Raw genomic sequence first — 19,655 nt, forward strand, 5'->3', positions numbered from 1 at the left:
TGGCGAAGACGAAGTGAGGTTGAGTGGTGGAACGACGAGGGGACGGTGGTGGTCGGTGAGGATTTGGCGGTGGTGGCGGTGGACGGCGGCGGAGAGGCATTGGCGGTGGTGAAAGGTGTGAATTTGGGGAAGAGAAATTAGGGTTTCAAAATAGTATATTGACAATTAAGGGTAAATTTGGAATTATAAAAGTAATATTTGGTGGAATACTAACCAATGGGGTTTTCTCAAATTATTTTTGGAATGGGGGATTTTCTTACCTACATTTACTAGATGAGGGGGGTCTTGCTAATAATCCCTTTTTTTTTAATATCGTTCAATTCAATTATAGTAATCATATTGTATCTTATTATTATATTGATTTTTTTAATATTAAATGATTTTTGCTATTTTTTCTTGACATTTGATACCCCTTTATTTCGAATATATTTTTAAATTCTAGTAGAAGAGGTATCAAAATACAACTCTCTTTGATAACTCTATTGGAGGATAAAATTTTAAATTTAAGGGATCAAATCGCGATTAAGAAATTAAATAACGATTGGAGTTGCTCGTACCAAAACTTAATTACATTCTAAGCTCAACTAGTATGACAAACTATATGTTTACGATGTGCGAACAAAGAGGTTAACAAAATAGTTGGTTAGTAATTAATATATCTCTTTTTTTAGAAATACAAGGGTTTTTTAATTCAATTATCTCAGATCCCCATAAATAATTCATTCAAAACACAAGATTCTCCACTCGACAAAACCGCTATTTTTGTGGGCTACTAGGTTGTCGTTCCTCAAAGTATGATGAGCTTTACTTCTCGAAGTTTGCTTCCATCCGTCTAATGTCTTTGTGATGTTTCCATATTAATATATAGAGCTTGAAACTCATCCATGACCGCTAATCACAATAATCTAATATTTTTTTAGTTGTTAGTTTGGGCCAACTCATCTTCACATATAGTTGCTTTAACTTCGATTAGTATAAGATCCAGTGTTTGTATCATACAAAGAGACAACCATCACACACATTCGCTAGTACTCAATCTAGTTACGGTGGCAAGTCCACATACGTTGTTCGCATAATTCACAATAATTCACACTGACATTCAATTTTATTTCAATTTCATCGCTGTCGAAGCTACCATTATGCAAAATTTGTGTCCCTTGATAATCGGCCGCAACACTTTCATCGTCGCTCCATGAATGGCATTTTAATACATTGAGAGAAACAAAAAAATTCATGGTAAATAGCTCTTCCCCTTCAATTTTTTTTTAAACAACCTTATAACATGGTTTACAACGGACACACCTAAAAAAAATTCGAACTTCCAACCTCTCACGCCGATTTTCAAAAGTTTGTTGCCAATTTTCAAGTTCGCTTGGTCACAAGTCCAAAGACTAACATAGACCACAAACCACAACAACTTACATTCCAAAATTTAAAAAAAAAAAATATTAAATAAATGTATTTATATTCCACTAGCATATTCTCTCTTTGAACGATTTCACGAACCAATCCGACGGCGGTAAAAAAATCCCAAAATTTATGGTCTTCGCCTCTTCTACGTATATGTATAAAGCACTCCAATAACTCAACTCGTTCACGCAACTCACCCGTTCCAATCTCGACAGCATCGCCATTTTCACACTACAACAATGGTTTCTCTCTCCATCCCACCGCTTAATTCCACGATTCGGTCCGTGCTTTTCACAGTAATTCTCTGGATTGGATTGTTTTGCATTGCAGAGATCAATGCCGGCGGGGATGTAGGACAATTTCTGCGAAAAGGAGGGAATAATCCGAGGGAATTCGACTACTTCGTTCTCGCCCTCCAATGGCCGGGTACCTATTGCCGCAAAACTCGCCATTGTTGTTCCTCTAATGGCTGCTGTCGAAGGTACTACTTGCCTTCTTATTTGATTTTGTCGGTCAATTGTTTCCGAATCAATTTAACTTGTTTCTGTTTGTAAAGGTTTGCAAAGATCTTTTTTTTTTTTTTTTTTTTTTTTTTTTTTTTTTTTTTTAAATTTGTTGGTGATTTTACTTTTTTATTTTGAATAAATGAACTTCATCTATTAAGAATGGCAGGCAACTTACTTTTGCTTTTTGTTTAATTTTGCCAGTACGAATGCGCCAACAGGATTTACAATCCGTAAGTCCACTTCTGTACATTCTTCAAATTAAGAGTAGTGGTATGAATATTATGGTATAACCCTAAATTTCAATGGTCATGTTTAAAATTTCGTTTATTGATTTGAAGGAGTGAAGTATGTGCATCCAAATATAATATATTTTTTGGTAAATTACGCCCCTGAGGTAAGGTCAAATTACGAAAACCCCCTCCTGTTTAGGTAATTACAATCATCCCTCAACTATGAATCTTCTTACACGTCTATCATTGTAGTGTTAAATGTGGAATCTTCTAATTATAGGGAATATTCTCAAGTTAGTACCCGTTTTATCCCGTTCGAGCTCCACATTTTGAAGCAAGATGATCGTTAGATATGTTTTTTGGCTTGTATATATTAGATTGTGGTGCATCAGAAACTGAATTTTTGCACAAAACGAGTACAAACTAGGAGAACATTCCACGAAATTTAGGATATTATGTTGAATTTAACACCATAAGGGTGGACGTGTAAGAAGATTCATACTTTAGTTGAGGGGTAGTTGTAATTACTCAAACATGAGGGAGGTTTTCGTAGTTTGACCTTACCTCAGGGGTGGTTGTAACTTACCCTATATTTTTTTTACACTTTTGATGTAATTTTGCAATGTCAATGTGATGCCTCTTTCCGTGCAGATGGACTTTGGCCGAATTATAATGACGGAACTTGGCCGTCATGTTGCACCGGTAAAACATTTGATGCTAAAGAGGTATAGCTTCTGTAGGTGATTTAGTCTATTTTACTGTTTACACTTGTGGATGAGTTATAGATTCTAGAGTATATATGTTTATTTCCGCGCTTATATCTAAACAAGTTTCTGGTGCCCTTTTAATATGCATTTGACATCCGATTTATCGAGATTGCGATATCACTCAGTCTGGAGCATTCTTGGTAAACAGATGAAACTATATGCCGGTGGCTGCTAGAAATAGACTTGAATTGTTGATAATGTTCACATGTGAAGGCAATCATTGCTTCTGTAATGGCTTAAGACATTACTTCCTACCCAACATGCCGTTTATATGTGTTGATTAATATGACCAGTAGGATGTAAGCTTAGATTGTGAATACGTGATATTGCTTTATCGTTCATTCACTCTCGTCGACCCGAGAGAACTGTTATTTTTCTGTCCTACCCTTTTCTTTTCCTAAAGGTTTCTTGTCCTTGGGGATCAAGGCTATTTGTTTATTTATCCAAGTCCTTATTTCTATGAAATGCTATACTTGGTCCGTCCGGTTTTGTTAATTAGATCATTTACCTTTTAAAGTGTATGTGTTATATTTGTCCTTTGCAGATCCGTTCTAATTCTTACCATTTTGGAAACTGCAGGTTTCGACGTTGCTTAGTGGACTGAATATGTACTGGCCATCTTTAAGCTGTGGTTCTACATCTAACTGCCATGGTGGAAAAGGAATATTCTGGGAACATGAGGTTTTCTAATTATCTGTACTTTACTTCAGAATTTGTTATGGTATTATTACATGGACTAATAATTGCTACTTTGTACCTGTCATGTTTGGATCGCGAATCGTCTGGAAAAAAGTGGGGTAAACATCTTCCTGAAGTGTTCATACTCCATTTATTTTACCGTTTTATCTATAATATGATGAATAAAGCTTATCATATCTATATGTTGGTTCCAAATTCCAATTAAATCTAAGTTGTTGAATATATTCTTAAACGTATTTAACGGGATGCTTATTCCATGATCATGGCATCACCAGTTTAAGTTCTTCTTTTTTTCTTCTTCTTTTCTTGTTAGTTATGTTAGTTGTTTTTGGCTGTTAGGACCGGTCCTGCACTCAATTGCCTTTAGCATATTTCTATGATGCTAACATAACCTGGTTGACCTTGTGAAATTTATGTTGTACTTTCTGCTAAAGCCTTGCCCAAGTGCCCTTGGATAAAAACAAGATTCCGAGAGACAGAGAAAATTATGATATAAAGTTGCAAGATGCATGAAAATTCATTGCACTGCAGATTGATATGCGTTACTCTGTGTGTGTGTGTGTGTGTGTGTGTGTATGTACGTCTAGGAAGTAGGAAGTCGAGTACATGCAAAGCAGCACAATCGTCATACTGAGACCTGGTTTTTTTTTTTCATATAGCTGGAGATTCGAGTGCACGAAATACTTAATATGTTTCAAAGGTGGAATTACACAGAAAATGTAAAGACTTAGAACTGGCTAATCGGTTCTATGGAACTAATCAAAGTTAAATTTATCGTCATACCCTCAAATACTAGTGCACGATATGAGCTATATCTTGATTTTGAATTTTCCGTACTTGAAGTAGGAAATCCCCAGGTGGGCAGTGATATCAAACAGATGTGTATTTGGCGTATTTTTGTGCATATAAATATATAAAGAAACTGAATAACACGATACTGCACCAAGCAAGAACCACTGTGGGGGAGACCTAACATATTTTCTTGCTTTCCTTGTTTTGCAGAAAAACACGGAACTTGCGCCTCTTCAGTTACAGGAGAAGAGTACAATTACTTCGTGACGGCACTTAATGTTTATTTCAAATATAATGTCACAGTAAGATGCCGATACAATATTTTTTCTGTTTGTTCATTAAATACATGTTACTTCGTACATTTACGAGTATCAAATCTGTTGCATTGGAGTTTATCGCCTAGTTGGTCTTTTACCCCTCGATTTATGTAGTCATGACGTCATGCAGGATGTTCTGAGAGAAGCTGGATATGTAGCATCTGATTCTGAAAAGTATCCCTTAGGAGGCATTGTTTCAGCCATTCAAAATGCTTATCATTCAACTCCAGAACTGCAATGCTCGGGTGGTGCTTTGCAGGAACTTCATTTATGCTTCTATAAAGACTTTACGGTGAGAATTTACTGCCGATTATGATGAGTACTGGTATGAAATTGATATATACCGTGTTAATCTATCCACAATATCCACGTTTCGTGTCCGACACTCGAGGACACCTGACGGACACCTTATGGGCCATTTTGCAATTTTTGAAAAGTTAGAAACATGTTTGAATATTACATTTCCAAATACTTTTGCTGCTTCCTTAATTATTTACATGAAATCAATTGCAAATTAATAGTTGATAATAATATTTATTTTGATTATATTTGTACGGAAATATAAAAAATAAATTATATACAAATAAAAACTTATATAATATTTATAAATATACCCCTATACTTTTAATATTTACACGTTTTCTCCAATTTCCCATACCCCATTTTTGGGACATGTCGTTTCCCCGTGTCCGTTTCCCATTTCCCCGTATCTCTGTTTCCTTGTCTGTGATACATAGCTTATGAGTACTCTGGTATGAAATTGATATATACCTTGATGGGTCTTGTATTGATAGTTATACATGGAAGAAATCATTTATACTTGTATTACATCACTATTAAGTATTTAGTTTTGGCTCGTTTCTCCTCGAGAGTAATTTAAGCCCTGTTCTAACAAAGAGTCATTTTTTGCAGCCTCGGGACTGTGCAGCTGGTTCCAACACTACAAATGGCTTTGTTAATTCGAAAAAGTCATGCCCAAAATACATCAGCTTGCCGGAAATCGCCTCATTGAGTAAGTTCAAATCTCTCCACGCCACATGTAGAAACAATACGTCGTCTCTCTGAAGTTCCGCTTCACTCGGAAATTCTAAAATAGTTTTCCTAGAGATTTTCAATGTTTGCAATAGGATTACGATCACTTACCGAATATTTTTGCATTTCTAGTTTAAACCTTTTTCGCGTCGCATATGATTCGAAATAACTCCATTTCCGTATGCAGAACTTGGAAAAGCTGAAACTGAAGTTTCACAATCCACGTTACGATCATCTATTTGAACCGGTTCGTATGCTCTTATCAGCCAATAATGCCAAGAAGTTCGTCGCTGAGCCGTTGGCCTCTGTATCTACCTGTGTTGTAAGGTATTAGTTTAAGCATCTTATTATTGTTTACTTAGCTTAATTAATTGCCTGGTCACAAAACACATTCGTATTTTCCTGCAATCGTTAACACTATATCCTGTGTACAATAACCTCTAAATATGTATGGAGAATGGACTCGAAACAAATGTAAATTTCATCGAGACGTTTTCTGGACTATGTGAGTAGTTAAACATTTGAAAAATCTCCCATGTTTGCGTAATTACAATCACCCCCTCAACTATGAATTGTCTTACACTTCCAACCTTATGGTATCAAATTTATCTACTGAAAGACAAAATACATAATTGAGTGGTTATAATTACCCAGACATGAAAAGTTCTTTTGTAATCTGACCTTAACAGGAGTGTCCGTAATTTGCCCTAAAATATGTATCGGCGTAACACTCTAATTTTTGTTTCTCTTTATGTTCTCCATTTCCCATTAAATAGATTTATTGTGGAATTGTTATGCTTATGTTAATTGCTATAACATTTCATGTTCTAGTATTACATTAGCAAAATCATTTAATCATTCAATTTATAAGCATTTTGAGACTTGTTTTCAATTTGTTTTGGCAAATAATTTTTTTAAGTGAAGATTTTGAAAATGAATAGTAAACTCAATTATTGTCTCATCATTAATCAATAAGCAATAACTAACTTAAATAACAAGCTTGAGATTCAATTGTCTTAGGGTTGAATGTGACATTCACTAAGTAATCTAGAATAATTATTTATTATATTATTGTTTTATGTTGGAGATATAAATATTAAATGGTTAACTTTATTAATAATTTAAATTTTTAGGTCATTTAATACGGTCATTTTTTAAATTTCAAGTTCAAGATTTCGAAATTGTAACATGCTAACTACAATTTTTAGATGAGATTGACTCAACATGTCAGGGTGTTTCGTTAAGCTTATAAACTATTAAAAAGAGCTTATAAAATGTTTAAGAGTTTATAATCTCTTCCAAAGTGTTTGATTTTTTTTTTAAAATCTTCATATTCAACAAATTAGCTGTTGGAGAGCATTATTTAAGATCTTTTAAAAAAGTATTTCTACGCTATTTTTTAAAGATCTTATAATGAATAAAAATAAATTATAAATTTATTACCCAACCATTTTAAAAATTAAATTGTGAAAATAAAACGTAACAATTTATCAACCCACCCTAAAACAATTTATCAAACGTAAAGATTTATCAGTTTAAAATAAATATATATTGTGATATGTTTGTTTTATAGTATACAGTCACTACATCGATAGTTTGATACGATATTTTTCTAAAAATAATTGAGTCTAGAATATAATTAATTAACTACATCTCATTAAACCTATCCTGAACATTATAAAATTAATCGATATGAATTAATCTCAATCTTGTCTGCCAATTGCATTAACTTTTTCAATCACTAAACTTCGTTTTCAAAAAATTCATACTATATTAATAATGTTAATTATCAACCATAGTGCTATTAATTCTGCAATCAAAAAAAATTAGCCTCACTCTTAATACAATCAAATTATTGTGCACTTTATTGACAGTAAAAAATAATATCAGTAAAAACTGGTTTATTATTCTCTAACAATTATGTAGTTAAATCTTTGAAACTAACCTAAAACAAAGCTATTCATGATTTCCAAAATATCTTCAATGATTATATATACATGATTGGATTAATTTTAATTACTCAATAAGTTTCTAATTACATAGTAATTTATTTTACCATTTCACTAAAAAAAATAGCACATCTCATACCAACAACTCATAGGCATTTGACTAAGTTTATAAGCTTTAAAAAATAACTTATAACATGTTTAATAGATTATAAGCTCTTCTAATGTTTTTGATATTTTTTTTAAAAGATCTAAAAATTCATAAAATAAGGGGAGCTTTTAAGATTTTTTTTAGAAGTACATCTACCATACATTTTTATTTAAGATCTTATTACGAGTAAAAATAACTTATAAACCTATTATCCAAACGATTCAAAGATTAATTCTAAAAATAAGATGCAACAGATTTTCCACTCCTAAAACAACTTATCACATGTAATAATAGTAATTTCAGTGAAAGCACATACATGCGCACGCAATATAAAATTATCACACTCAAAACAACTTATCAGATATAAGAACTTATCGGTTGTTTAAAATAAACTTCGCCAAACGTGGCTCTAAGAGCAATAATAGTACAAACATGCGCATGCAATATAGAATTGTCACACACTTGGTCACACCACTACTAATTATACTATAATCTATGTAATTATTTTAAAATTAAAGGAAAGCAACTTTTAGGTGGTAATAATGGCACAATTATTGAGGAATAGTGCAATTCCAACTCAAATTCTTTTTTGTTCAAGGTGACATTAATTCCCACTCTAATTATTTTTCTATTTAATTAACCCAATCCAATTTGGTTGATATTGTCCTATTATTGCACTCACCTACACATACATGAATATCCCCATTAACTTTTAATTAATTAATTAATATTTTATTTTATAATTATTTGTACATGTCCACCATTTTCTATCTTTGTACATCACCATGCTGTGTCAACAGGCAATAAAATTAATGGAAATAATGTTGGTGAACTATTGAACTTAATTAATTAATTCACATAATCACTTTATTTATAAAAAATATAAAAGATCAACATTTAATTAAAAATAAATCCCAATCTTGTTGCCACACTTGTACTAAACTTTTTGCACAAGTCCTTTTTTTTTTTTTCTTTCTTTGGATACATAATTAATATTGAACAACTATTTTAATTTGTTTGATTAATTAAATTAAAAAGTCTATGATGTTAGGTAAAATTGCCTAGGCCTAGGCCTAAAGATTATTTGAAACAATTAACACTAAAAAAGGTGGTAATATTTTAGTGAGATAACACCAAGATTACTGAGGTAAGCCGCCATTAGGGTGTTAAAAAGGAGATTTGGTGTAATCTTTACGTATAAACGAACTTTTCGAACTGATTAAGACGCTTAATCACATTTTCTTAATTTCTTCTCTTTTTAATTTGATTTACAAATAAAGAGGATTCAATTGTCTTTCCATGCTTTGAAGGGTGCACTTGTGATGATTGAGGAAGAAAATTGGACAGATTGTATAAAAATTAACATTTTTTTGGATAATTAATTTTAATTCAATTTCCCAAAAAAAAAAAATAGAAAAAATCAAAAAAAAAATGAATGAAAAAAATGTTCTAAAATTGAAAATTTTCAGATCGCATTGGCGACATCGAAAGTACATCTTTTATTCACTTATAATACAAACTACATAATAAAGTATTTTAATATTATGAATTTAATTTACGGGAAAATCAGAAATTTTGAATTAATTTTTGGATTTTTAAGTAAGATAAAAAAAATTGGAATTTCACACACACACACACACACACACATATATATATATATATATATATATATATATATATATATATATATATATATATATATATATATATACACGGCATTTTTTAAAGATTATTTTCCGAATATTAGACATTCAAGGCCAAATTAATTAGGAGTCACGAAGAGAAAGATTGTTGACTTATCTCATAATGAACGAAAAAAGAACAAAAAGAAAAAAAACGAAATATCTTGTAGAACTGCATGAGCTTCATCCGTTGCTTCAACATTATAACCGGGGAACTTCGTTACTCTCACCAAATCCATTGCTAAATGTAAAATACCGCGTACACGTTGATCTTCAACAAACCCCCGCGGAGGATGTTTCCACACACCGAGTTATGCTCTCGTATCGTTCACCGAGTTATCACTCGTTCTTCTACAAATGTCCATTTATATATACTTATGCTGTTTGTGCACTATCTAATGAGAATACCTCATGCATGAATCATGATGCACCACATGAACTATAATCACCCAAAATTTAGTTCCCTTATCTCCTAATATAAAAAATAACAATTTTAAATAAGACAACATCTTATTGCCTAAGTTCACAATAAATATATTAATATGACAAATTTTATCAAAAAAAAAAAAAAACAAACAATAATATGCTAAATATAATAGTCCCCATTGCACTATCAAATTATCTCGGAAGTGAAAAACTAGTTTTAATTATGTTTCAAAAAACAAAAAAGAAACTGAAAATTCGAATAAAAAATTGTTCCAAAAATAAAATAAATCAAATCAAAACCAACGGAAATAAACAATTTCAATTTTGTTCACCTATATATAATATAAAAATATAATACCAACAATATTGTAGTCTATTTTTTAGACAAATGATTTTTTTTTTGGAATTGTTTTATTACTTGAACAAAATTATTCCTATTCCGGTTAAATTGGAAAATAAGAATTCCAAATTTCCAGAATTCAAAAAAAAAATAAAAAAATCGGACGAAATTCAAATTTTTTTATTCAATTTTTATCTACAAGGATTATTCTGATATGTATTTTCCCCTTTGTTGTTGTTATTGTTGTTGTTGTTGTTGTTGTTGTTGTTGTTGTTGTTGTTGTTGTTCAGTTCGGTAACTAAAATGTTAACATCCAAAATTAACTGCAGTAAATGTGAATCTTAAATAAATTTTAGGGCAAATTACGGTCACCTCCTGAGGTAAAATTAAATTACGAAAAAACCGTACCACCCAATTTGTTTGGGTAATTACAACCACCCCTCAACTATTTTATGAGGGTTTTTTTTTGTAATTTGATTTAACCTCAGGGGTGGTCGTAATTAGTCCTTGAAACACATCAAACTCTCGTAGGGTCCGGTCCGACTTTTGCCGTTTATTAGGCCATTCGTTCAAAATATTAATCCCTTCGGGTTGCGTCTTTAGACAAAGCTATGATTGCATAAATTGGCCCGACCACGCTTTTAAGAAACATTCATGATAAACCAACCAACAACTTCATGAAAGCTAAAATCGCATCACCTTTAATTTTGTTCATACTAATTTGTGAGGGCATGAATATACATAATTGTGAATAATAAACTTTTCTTCTTATTAATTAAATTCGATCAATAGAAATTTATGTTATAATCACGGCTGCAGCTACATGCAATACTAATTACATTTTTGTCAGACCAAATTAAAGAAAGATTCTATTTTATTAAGATGAAATGACAAATATACCCATAAATTAAATTGACTTTTGTTTGCTTATGGAAGACCAACTAACAAATAATGAAAAAAAAAACAAAGAAAACATGAAATTAACCCCCCCTCCCCCCTTGAAACCCTACCCTACGCCCAAGCTCCGTCGACAAAGCTCCGCCGCTCTTGATGCGACGTTCTTGATGTCTTGTACATATTTTTGAAACCTTGGATGGATTTGGACAATAAACTGTGTCTTCGCATTCGCCTTTTGCTATAAAAATAAATGAATATTGAAATAAAAAGTAATTGGAAAATAAAAAGTTAAAAAAAAAAATATGAAACAACTAAATTTCGACATTAAGGTGTTGAATATATGTCCATAAATTCAACACCTTAATGTCGAAATTTAGTACATTTTGACTAATTTACTAACAGTTAAATTTCGACACTAAGGTGTCGATTTTGTACTCCAAAATCAACATCTCAATGTCGATTTTTACCTGTAAAATTCGACCTGTACATGTCGACCTCGTCTGCGCGGAATGTTTTTGGAAAAACGATATTCTAGCTAAAAAACACCTAAATGCATACTTTATTGGGTTCTTCTACCTTAGAATCTTCTATTTTGATGTCTTTTGACTCCATACTTGCCATCTTTGTAAGATTTGTTGAGTTTTGATTATTTTGCATGTTTAGGTTTTGTGGGTTTATGGAAGAGGAAGGAGAAATGTTTTGTGGGTTTTGGAATATGGAGAAGATGAGAGTAGGTAAATATAAATTAATTACTTTAAACAGTCGTTGTTGCAGTATGTCATAAAAAACTCGATATCAGATGACCGCTTATAGATGGGCCCTCCAAATACTAGCCCGAGCACTAATGCATCCACCACGACATTGCGTCTCGCCACTAATCTCATCATGTTGTGGGGATGACTGCATCATCCTCAATAGCGTCGGGAGAAGCAACCAACATCATCGTCATGGTAGGATGGCCCCACAGTTGATGACACGGCTTCAAATGTCTCAACTTCTCCGGTAAAACACGACTTATTCGATCGAATGGTATTATAATCGTCCCCTCGCCAATACAACTAAGTTGCACCATCTAGCTCCTCCGGTTGCTCGGAATGGTCATCATCAACATTTCTCTCCATTCGTCGCACTTGTGCGATTGTATACCCCATTTTCCGACCTGCATAACTTTTCAAATAATGCAAACCGCCTTAATAAATTATCGCCTTTTCAAGAAAAAAAACCATTAACATAGTATTATTATTACTACTACTATTATTCACACTTTGCAGACATCGAGTCATGTTTTAAGTGATTCCACCTCATTACATATACGAAAGAGGAATTTCATAATTCATGTTGTCGATCCTTGTATCATCGCTTTCGTGTTACGACGACACTCAAGAAATAAAAAAAATAAACCAAGAACAAAGTATACAAAATTTTGGAGAAGCCAACTTAAAGTTATATTAATTATTAAATTGCAAAAAGTATTTATAGCATAAAAGTTAATAAGCTCTAAATGATGGTGTCTACAAAAACCATGAGTGTAACATATGAAACACATTATTGGCCCTTTACTTTTTGTTAGTACTCTCTCTATATATATAATTAATTAATTGAAATCAACTTAATTGCACGAAAATGATAAAACATAAGTTATGAGACTATTCAACAAAACAAACATGATGTTTTAGACTACTTTTGTTTGCTAATGGGAACACTTTTACACAAAACACTTACACTCGCACATGTGCAATTTTGTTCACTTTATATCTATTTTCTCTATTTTTTTCTAATAATCTACATAAAAAAAAAAAAAAAACCTAATTTGATCGATTGAGTAGATCAACTTCAAACTCGATTCTGATAATGATCTCATTCGAATTGAGAAAATATGAAAGACGCAAATTTTAGCTCTTTGATTGAAGATCGAATGTGAACATCCCGCCAAAATGTCAACTGATTTGGTCGCCTAATTGTAGGTCAATTTCAAGCTCGAGTTCGAGAGTAATTCCATTGAAGTTTCAGAAAATAAATCATGTGAGTTAGCTTTTCAAATTATTTTGGATCATCCGGATTCGAGATCTGGATGATTGCTCGTGTGTATTCTCAATTTAAAAGACATAAATCAAATGATTATGCAACATTGGTCTACACATAATAAAGCACACCTACGTGTATGCCCCTCCTCCCGTCGTTATTTTTCACCAGACGTAGCATCTTATAAATTGTCTATATTGAGGCAAATGACATTTTTCCTCAACTCCTTTAATTATGTAACTTTAAAGATAACTTCTTTTTATATCTAATTTTCACTATTTTCTAATTGGAATATTTACTAAAGCACAACTTTCTACCCAATAAATGTAAAATATAGATCAAATCAAACCATAATTAGAAATTGCATTACACCCATCCAAGCATGAAACATGGTTAACTAGAGGATTTTCCTAATATGAATTGTTTGATGAACACAAATAAGAAAGACAAACAAATCACTACAAGAAAAGTGATATTTAATAGCGTAGTTTTATAGCGTGTTTGCAAATTATGCTATTATTAGTTTTTGTCATATTAAATAACTAATTAATGAAAAAGTATAAACGCTATTAATATGGACAATTCCATTATCGAGGGTTTTTTAAGTCAAATTCACGGTCAAAAAGTGTAAAATCAGTCTCTCTCTATCGGCCGAATATCTTTTAGCCGCTTCGATCTCATCAAATACTCTGTCGCCTCCATCGTTCACAATAAAATGTCGCTCGCCTCCGTCATTGAGGAAAGGCTCGCCCCTGTCGTGTCCAGCCATATATTCACGAATTATTCTCTCCACCGTCGAAGCATAAAGCAAAACATTCAGCGAATCAATTGAAACACTCCGCTCTCTCTGGCTCGGCCAGCCGGCGCGACATTGCTGATTCTCTTTCCTTTCCATACGTAATGAGTATTTCTCACTCACCATTTATTTGATTTTGTGTAAAATTGTCTTCAATTTAGTTTTTTATTTCTTTTCGGCCAAAAAAAAAACCCTTATTCTACTCAATTGATTTGTTCTTTAATCTGCATTTATCATTTTATGTGTGTTTTGTTGCTGTTAGAAGAGAATAAGAAAATCTAGTGGTTGTTTTGTAGTTTAGGAGACATGGATCTCTCTTCAATTTTGATTGGTTCAATATGATTATGACTTTGTAAAGATTGTTCTCTCCGTTGTATTCCTTGATAGTAATTTAGTTTGCTCCATAGGTATTCCTTGATACTGGAAAAATGTATGTTCTCCCCCAGTTATTTTGTGCAGCATGTATATATAATGTTTTCTATTTTGAATTTTCTTGGGTGATTCAATAAATTGTCTGTATTTATCTATTTGTATGACTGTATTTGTGTTATATTCATATAAATTTAAGCATTTCGGTTGATGGCCTTTTTACTATATAAATAGTTAATTCCTTATTATAACAGAAATAACTACATTTAGCCTGATATGATGGAGGAAAAAGTGATTATTGTGTGTCTGATGTGTGCTTTTCATCCTTTGCATTGTGGATTCAAACATAAGAGGAATGCTATATTTTGCTTTCTTGTGAAATATTTTTTTAAATGTTTGGATTTCATGTTAAATATGTATATAACATGTCCGTTCAATTATCATGCTAGTTCAGAATTATTTAGTGGACAAGTGGATTTGAACGTCTCTCTGTAATACAATTCTCGGGCGCCTCTTTGTGATCCAATTTTTAAAAGGACGGGCAAAAAGGTAGATGATTATTTGTATTCCCCTACTTAAATACTGTTCTGTCATATTAAGATATTGACACTGTAATTCCATCACTTGTCCTTATATATTTAAATTTTACCAGGATGTTGGAGAGTCTTGAAGTAAGTATGTTGTTTTAGAATGATTTATGCTTCTTTTGATGATTTTCGTCCAAGGTTTTTTTTTTTTTTCCTTCAGTAGAAGTCCATGAATATAGGTATACCACAGTTTCATCCAGTCATTTAATTCGATCCATTTACTAATGTACTCTTTTCGTCTCAGTTGTGATTCTATATTTATTTTCTGATGATTTTTTCTATCATTAGTTGTATAATTAGGTATTTTATGATAACTTATCAACAATTATTCAAACAATATTAACTAAGATTTATGGTTTTTACAGGGATATAAGCAAAGGAATTGGCAAAAACAAGAAAGTGGAAAACGAGATAGCAATGAAGTAAAAAACGTGATAACAAGGATGAGAAAGCGGACTTAACTCAATGAGCTATTTTCCAAACTTGATGAGTTGATTGGAAAACGAGATAGCAGACTTGATGAATTCCTTTTGCTTCAAGTACATTTTTTTTAAATAATTATTCAAGTTCAACTTTAGGATTCTTGTGACTTGATGAATTGTATTGAATTGGATAAATTTAATATGTATTTATTTTTGCTTTATTTATTTTTTATCTGAAGGAAGATATTCTTATATATATATATATATATATATATATATATATATATATATATATATATATATATATATATATATATATATATATATATATATTAATTTGATTTTTGTACAAATGTTATTTTATATTTATTGTTATTATATAAAGATGCTTTATAGACGTAACAATGGCACATGAAAAGTGCTATAAAATAACCTAACATAGCATTTATAAAGCACAAATAAATAGAAAAACAATACAACTAAAACGCTATAGAAAAGGATAATAGCATTTAAACAACGCTATAAAAAAGGATAATAGCATTTAAATAACGCTATCAAATAACGTATATTAGCACTTTAAACACGCTATAAAATGCAGTACTGTGATAGCGTTCGTAAAGCGCTATAGAAACATCTTGACCTATTATAGCTCCGGCAGACATAGCGTTTTCAAAAACGCTATAATAGGATAGTATAGCGTTTTTGAAACGCTATGGATGACCTTTTATGGTGTAGTGAATAGAGTTCTCAAGACAATCCAAAGAGACAGCTAAAAGACACTACTATCAACTTTTCTTTTCTTTATTTTTTCGATAATAATTAACTACTATATATCGACTTGTAGATGCTATATTTGGTGTAACATATCACAGACGAAAATACGTCGGATATTTTTGTAATCTCTAATTCGCGCACAATCACAAGTACATGGACATATAGATGTAAAGTACGCCTAAACCTATATACACTTGTAAAATATTATAATTATAACATACAGCAACTCCAATGGAGCAGTTATCAAACGAGGATTGTATTTCGATAATTCACCTTTTACTATGTAAAAATACTTACTGGAAATTGAGTTATAAAAAATGTAACATAAACATTCAACAACAAATTGACAAAATTTCCAATTAATAATTAATTTGATAACCATAGTTGAAATATACGATTTTTAAATAAATATTAAAATATTATATCATGTATCAAATGAAGTATTTGATAACTCAATTTTTATATCTACCATTGAAATTACTATAACTCAATTTTACAACTATTCTTGACCTTATAAAAAAGTCCACATGGGAAGAGAAAAAGGGAAAAAAATTAGGCTGCGGCTATATGCAATACTCATTCCACTTGTGCAAGACCAAATTAAAAAAAAGATTCCAAAAGATTCTATTTTATTAAGATGGAATGACAAGTATGCCCATAAATTAAATTGGCTTTTTTTTCTCATGTAAGACCAAATACAAATAATGAGAAAAAAACAAAAATCGACACCAAGGTGTCGAAAAACTATGCTACAAATCGACACTTAAGCGTCGAATTTCATAGGTAAAAATCGACATTGACATGTCGAATTTGTAGCACAAATTCAAATGTCGAATTTTATACCTCAAAATCGACATCTAAATGTCGATTTTTACCTGTAAAATTCGACCTGTACATGTCGAATTCGTTTGCGCGGGATTTTTTTGGAAAATCGATATTCTAGCTAAAAAAACCCATACATGCATACATTCTTGGGTTCTTCCATCGTAGAATCTTCTATTTTGATGTCTTGTAACTCCATATTTGCCATCTTTGTAAGATTTGTTGAGTTTTGATGATTTTGAATTTCTAGGTTTTGTGGGTTAATGGAGGAGGAAGGAGAAAGGTCTTGTGAGTTTTGGAAGATGGAGAAGATGATAGTTGGTCTTGTGGTTTTATGGTCTTGTGATAGGGTTTTTTTGTGTTTTTGAATTTTTTGTCTTGCATATTTGGAATTTTTTATTTTTTTAATAAATAAGGGTATTATAGTATTTATACATTGAAAATTTTAATTTGGTCTTGCGCAAGTGGAATTAGTCTTGCATATAGCCGCAGCCAAAAAATTATTACCCCATCACTCCATTATTTTCTATGTGCCCCCACCCCCACCCCCACCCCCATACTTTTCCCTCTTCACAGTCCAAAACCCAAAGCACATAAATCTAACCCCCACACACCCACAAAAAAACCAATTCATCCCTCTCAAAAAAAAACCAACTACACTCCATTACTTCAATAATGCTTATTCTTGTTGCTTTCAAATCATTTCTCCTCCTTCTCCTTCTTACTCCGCCGCATCCCGCCGTATCTTCCACCGTCACCACCACCTCCTCCGGCCACGCAATCCCATTCCCATCCTACGAGCATCTCAACATTAAAGAATCCATCGCCGCCACCGTCCTCCGCCCCCCTCAATCTTCTTCCCACGACACCAACCACTACGCCGCCGTCGACAGTGAACTAACTCAAAAACCCACCACCAACCACAACTCCACCGCCGCCAAGCTCCACCTGGTACACAGAGATAAGCTTGCCTTCTCATGGCACCACGACCACCGCCGCCGTTTCGAGTCCCGCATGAAGAGGGACGCCAGGAGGGTGGGCGGCCTGATCCGCCGCCTCTCCGGCGGCGGCGGCGCAGCCGCCTACGAGGTGGCGGATTTCGGGTCGGAGGTGGTTTCCGGCATGGACCAGGGCAGCGGCGAGTACTTCGTGAGGATCGGCGTTGGCAGCCCGGCGAGGAGCCAGTACATGGTGATAGATTCCGGCAGCGATATTGTGTGGGTACAATGCCAGCCCTGCAGCCAGTGCTACCACCAGTCCGACCCGGTATTCGACCCGGCCGATTCCGCCTCCTTCACCGGAGTCTCCTGCAGCTCCTCCGTCTGCGACCGGGTCGAGAACTCCGGTTGCCACGCTGGCCGGTGCAAGTACGAGGTCTCGTACGGAGACGGGTCGTACACCAAGGGAACCCTAGCCATGGAGACGCTGACAATCGGCCACACTACGGTCCAAAACGTGGCGATCGGATGCGGCCATATGAACCGCGGCATGTTCATCGGGGCCGCCGGGTTGTTGGGCCTCGGCGGTGGGTCCATGTCTCTCGTGGGCCAATTGGGCGGGCAGACGGGCGGCGCGTATAGCTACTGCCTAGTGAGCCGCGGCACCAGCTCGTACGGCTCGCTGGAGTTCGGACGGGCAGTACTGCCCGCTGGGGCCGCGTGGGTCCCGCTGCTCCGGAACCCGCGAGCCCCGAGTTTCTACTACGTGGGGCTCTCGGGCCTCGGCGTCGGAGGAACTAGGGTTCCGATATCGGAAACCACTTTCCGGCTGACCGAACTGGGTGGCGGCGGGGTGGTGATGGACACCGGCACGGCGGTGACGCGTTTGCCCGCGGCGGCTTACGTGGCGTTCCGCGACACCTTCATGGCGGAGACTGCCAACCTGCCGCGGGCCGCGGGGGTTTCGATATTCGACACGTGTTACGATCTGAACGGGTTCGTGACGGTTAGGGTGCCGACGGTGTCGTTCTTCCTGTCGGGCGGGCCGATCCTGACCCTCCCGGCGAGGAACTTTCTAATTCCGGTGGACGAGAGGGGTACGTTTTGCTTTGCGTTCGCTCCGTCGCCTTCGGATCTTTCAATAATAGGGAACATTCAGCAAGAAGGTATCCAAATATCATTTGATGGGGCAAATGGGTATGTTGGGTTCGGGCCAAATGTTTGCTGATGACTCGAGAATTGTAGTTTTGTTGGTGTGAATTGTAAAACAAGTTCTTTTCCCCCCTTTTCGGGCTAGTATATAGTATATACTATTTAGTAGAGTTTAAATTAAACATGTATTGCATGAGTTAATAAGTGTCATCCCCTAGGTAGATATATTGCTAATAAAAATATATATGTTTTTTGGTGATCAACTTTTGAATCACTTTACTAGCTATAGATTGATGTAACTAAGGAATGAATGATGGTGTGAATAGAGTAATTAATTAACATGGCTAGTGAGAGTCAAAACCCAAACTAACCTATGTGGTTTGCGCGGTTTGAGATGTTACACCTGATTATTTACATTGGGTGGATTTGAATCGTAAATTTGATTAAATAACGACCCGCTAAGCACAAATACACATGAATGTGTGTGTGATTATGCGTAGATTTACGGTTCAAATCCATCCAATGTAAATAATCAGGTGTAACATCTAATAATTTTTGACGAGTTGCAGTCAAAAAAG

At 34.0% G+C, this 19,655-nt stretch overlaps 2 protein-coding genes and 1 long non-coding RNA gene across 3 annotated transcripts; all 3 read left to right on the top strand.

Moving 5' to 3' along the window:
• The first annotated feature begins 1,490 nt into the window (after window positions 1-1,490).
• On the top strand, window positions 1,491-6,252 carry LOC105954468 (ribonuclease 2). The gene is made up of 8 exons (XM_088813302.1): window positions 1,491-1,891; window positions 2,118-2,146; window positions 2,798-2,871; window positions 3,493-3,596; window positions 4,613-4,706; window positions 4,852-5,013; window positions 5,634-5,733; window positions 5,941-6,252. The coding sequence occupies exons 1-8, from the start codon at window positions 1,650-1,652 to the stop codon at window positions 5,994-5,996; spliced, it is 861 nt and encodes a 286-aa protein (XP_088669428.1). The 5' UTR covers window positions 1,491-1,649; the 3' UTR covers window positions 5,997-6,252.
• An 8,011-nt stretch (window positions 6,253-14,263) lies between these two features.
• Window positions 14,264-15,612, top strand: LOC148764940 (uncharacterized). Its single transcript, XR_016029776.1, has 2 exons — window positions 14,264-14,931; window positions 15,335-15,612. It is a non-coding gene; the product is annotated as an uncharacterized LOC148764940 (long non-coding RNA).
• A 1,928-nt stretch (window positions 15,613-17,540) lies between these two features.
• LOC105954469 (Eukaryotic aspartyl protease family protein) lies at window positions 17,541-19,340 on the top strand. Its single transcript, XM_012978138.2, has one exon. The coding sequence runs from the start codon at window positions 17,663-17,665 to the stop codon at window positions 19,151-19,153; it is 1,491 nt and encodes a 496-aa protein (XP_012833592.1). The 5' UTR covers window positions 17,541-17,662; the 3' UTR covers window positions 19,154-19,340.
• The last annotated feature ends 315 nt before the right edge of the window (window positions 19,341-19,655 follow it).

The sequence above is a fragment of the Erythranthe guttata genome, chromosome 14, assembly GCF_056151865.1.
Source record: "Erythranthe guttata isolate IM_541 chromosome 14, IM_541, whole genome shotgun sequence".
NCBI classification, from domain to species: Eukaryota; Viridiplantae; Streptophyta; class Magnoliopsida; order Lamiales; family Phrymaceae; genus Erythranthe; species Erythranthe guttata.

What these genes read in the sequence shown, in the direction of transcription:
- LOC105954468 (XM_088813302.1), top strand. Translation starts at nt 1,650, where the DNA reads ATGGTTTCTCTCTCCATCCCACCGCTTAATTCCACGATTCGGTCCGTG. An exon ending in GCCAACAGGATTTACAATCC is followed by an intron (nt 2,147 to 2,797) that starts GTAAGTCCACTT and finishes CTTTCCGTGCAG; the next exon opens with ATGGACTTTGGCCGAATTAT. An exon ending in ATATTCTGGGAACATGAGGT is followed by an intron (nt 3,597 to 4,612) that starts TTTCTAATTATC and finishes TCCTTGTTTTGC; the next exon opens with AGAAAAACACGGAACTTGCG.
- LOC105954469 (XM_012978138.2), top strand. Translation starts at nt 17,663, where the DNA reads ATGCTTATTCTTGTTGCTTTCAAATCATTTCTCCTCCTTCTCCTTCTT.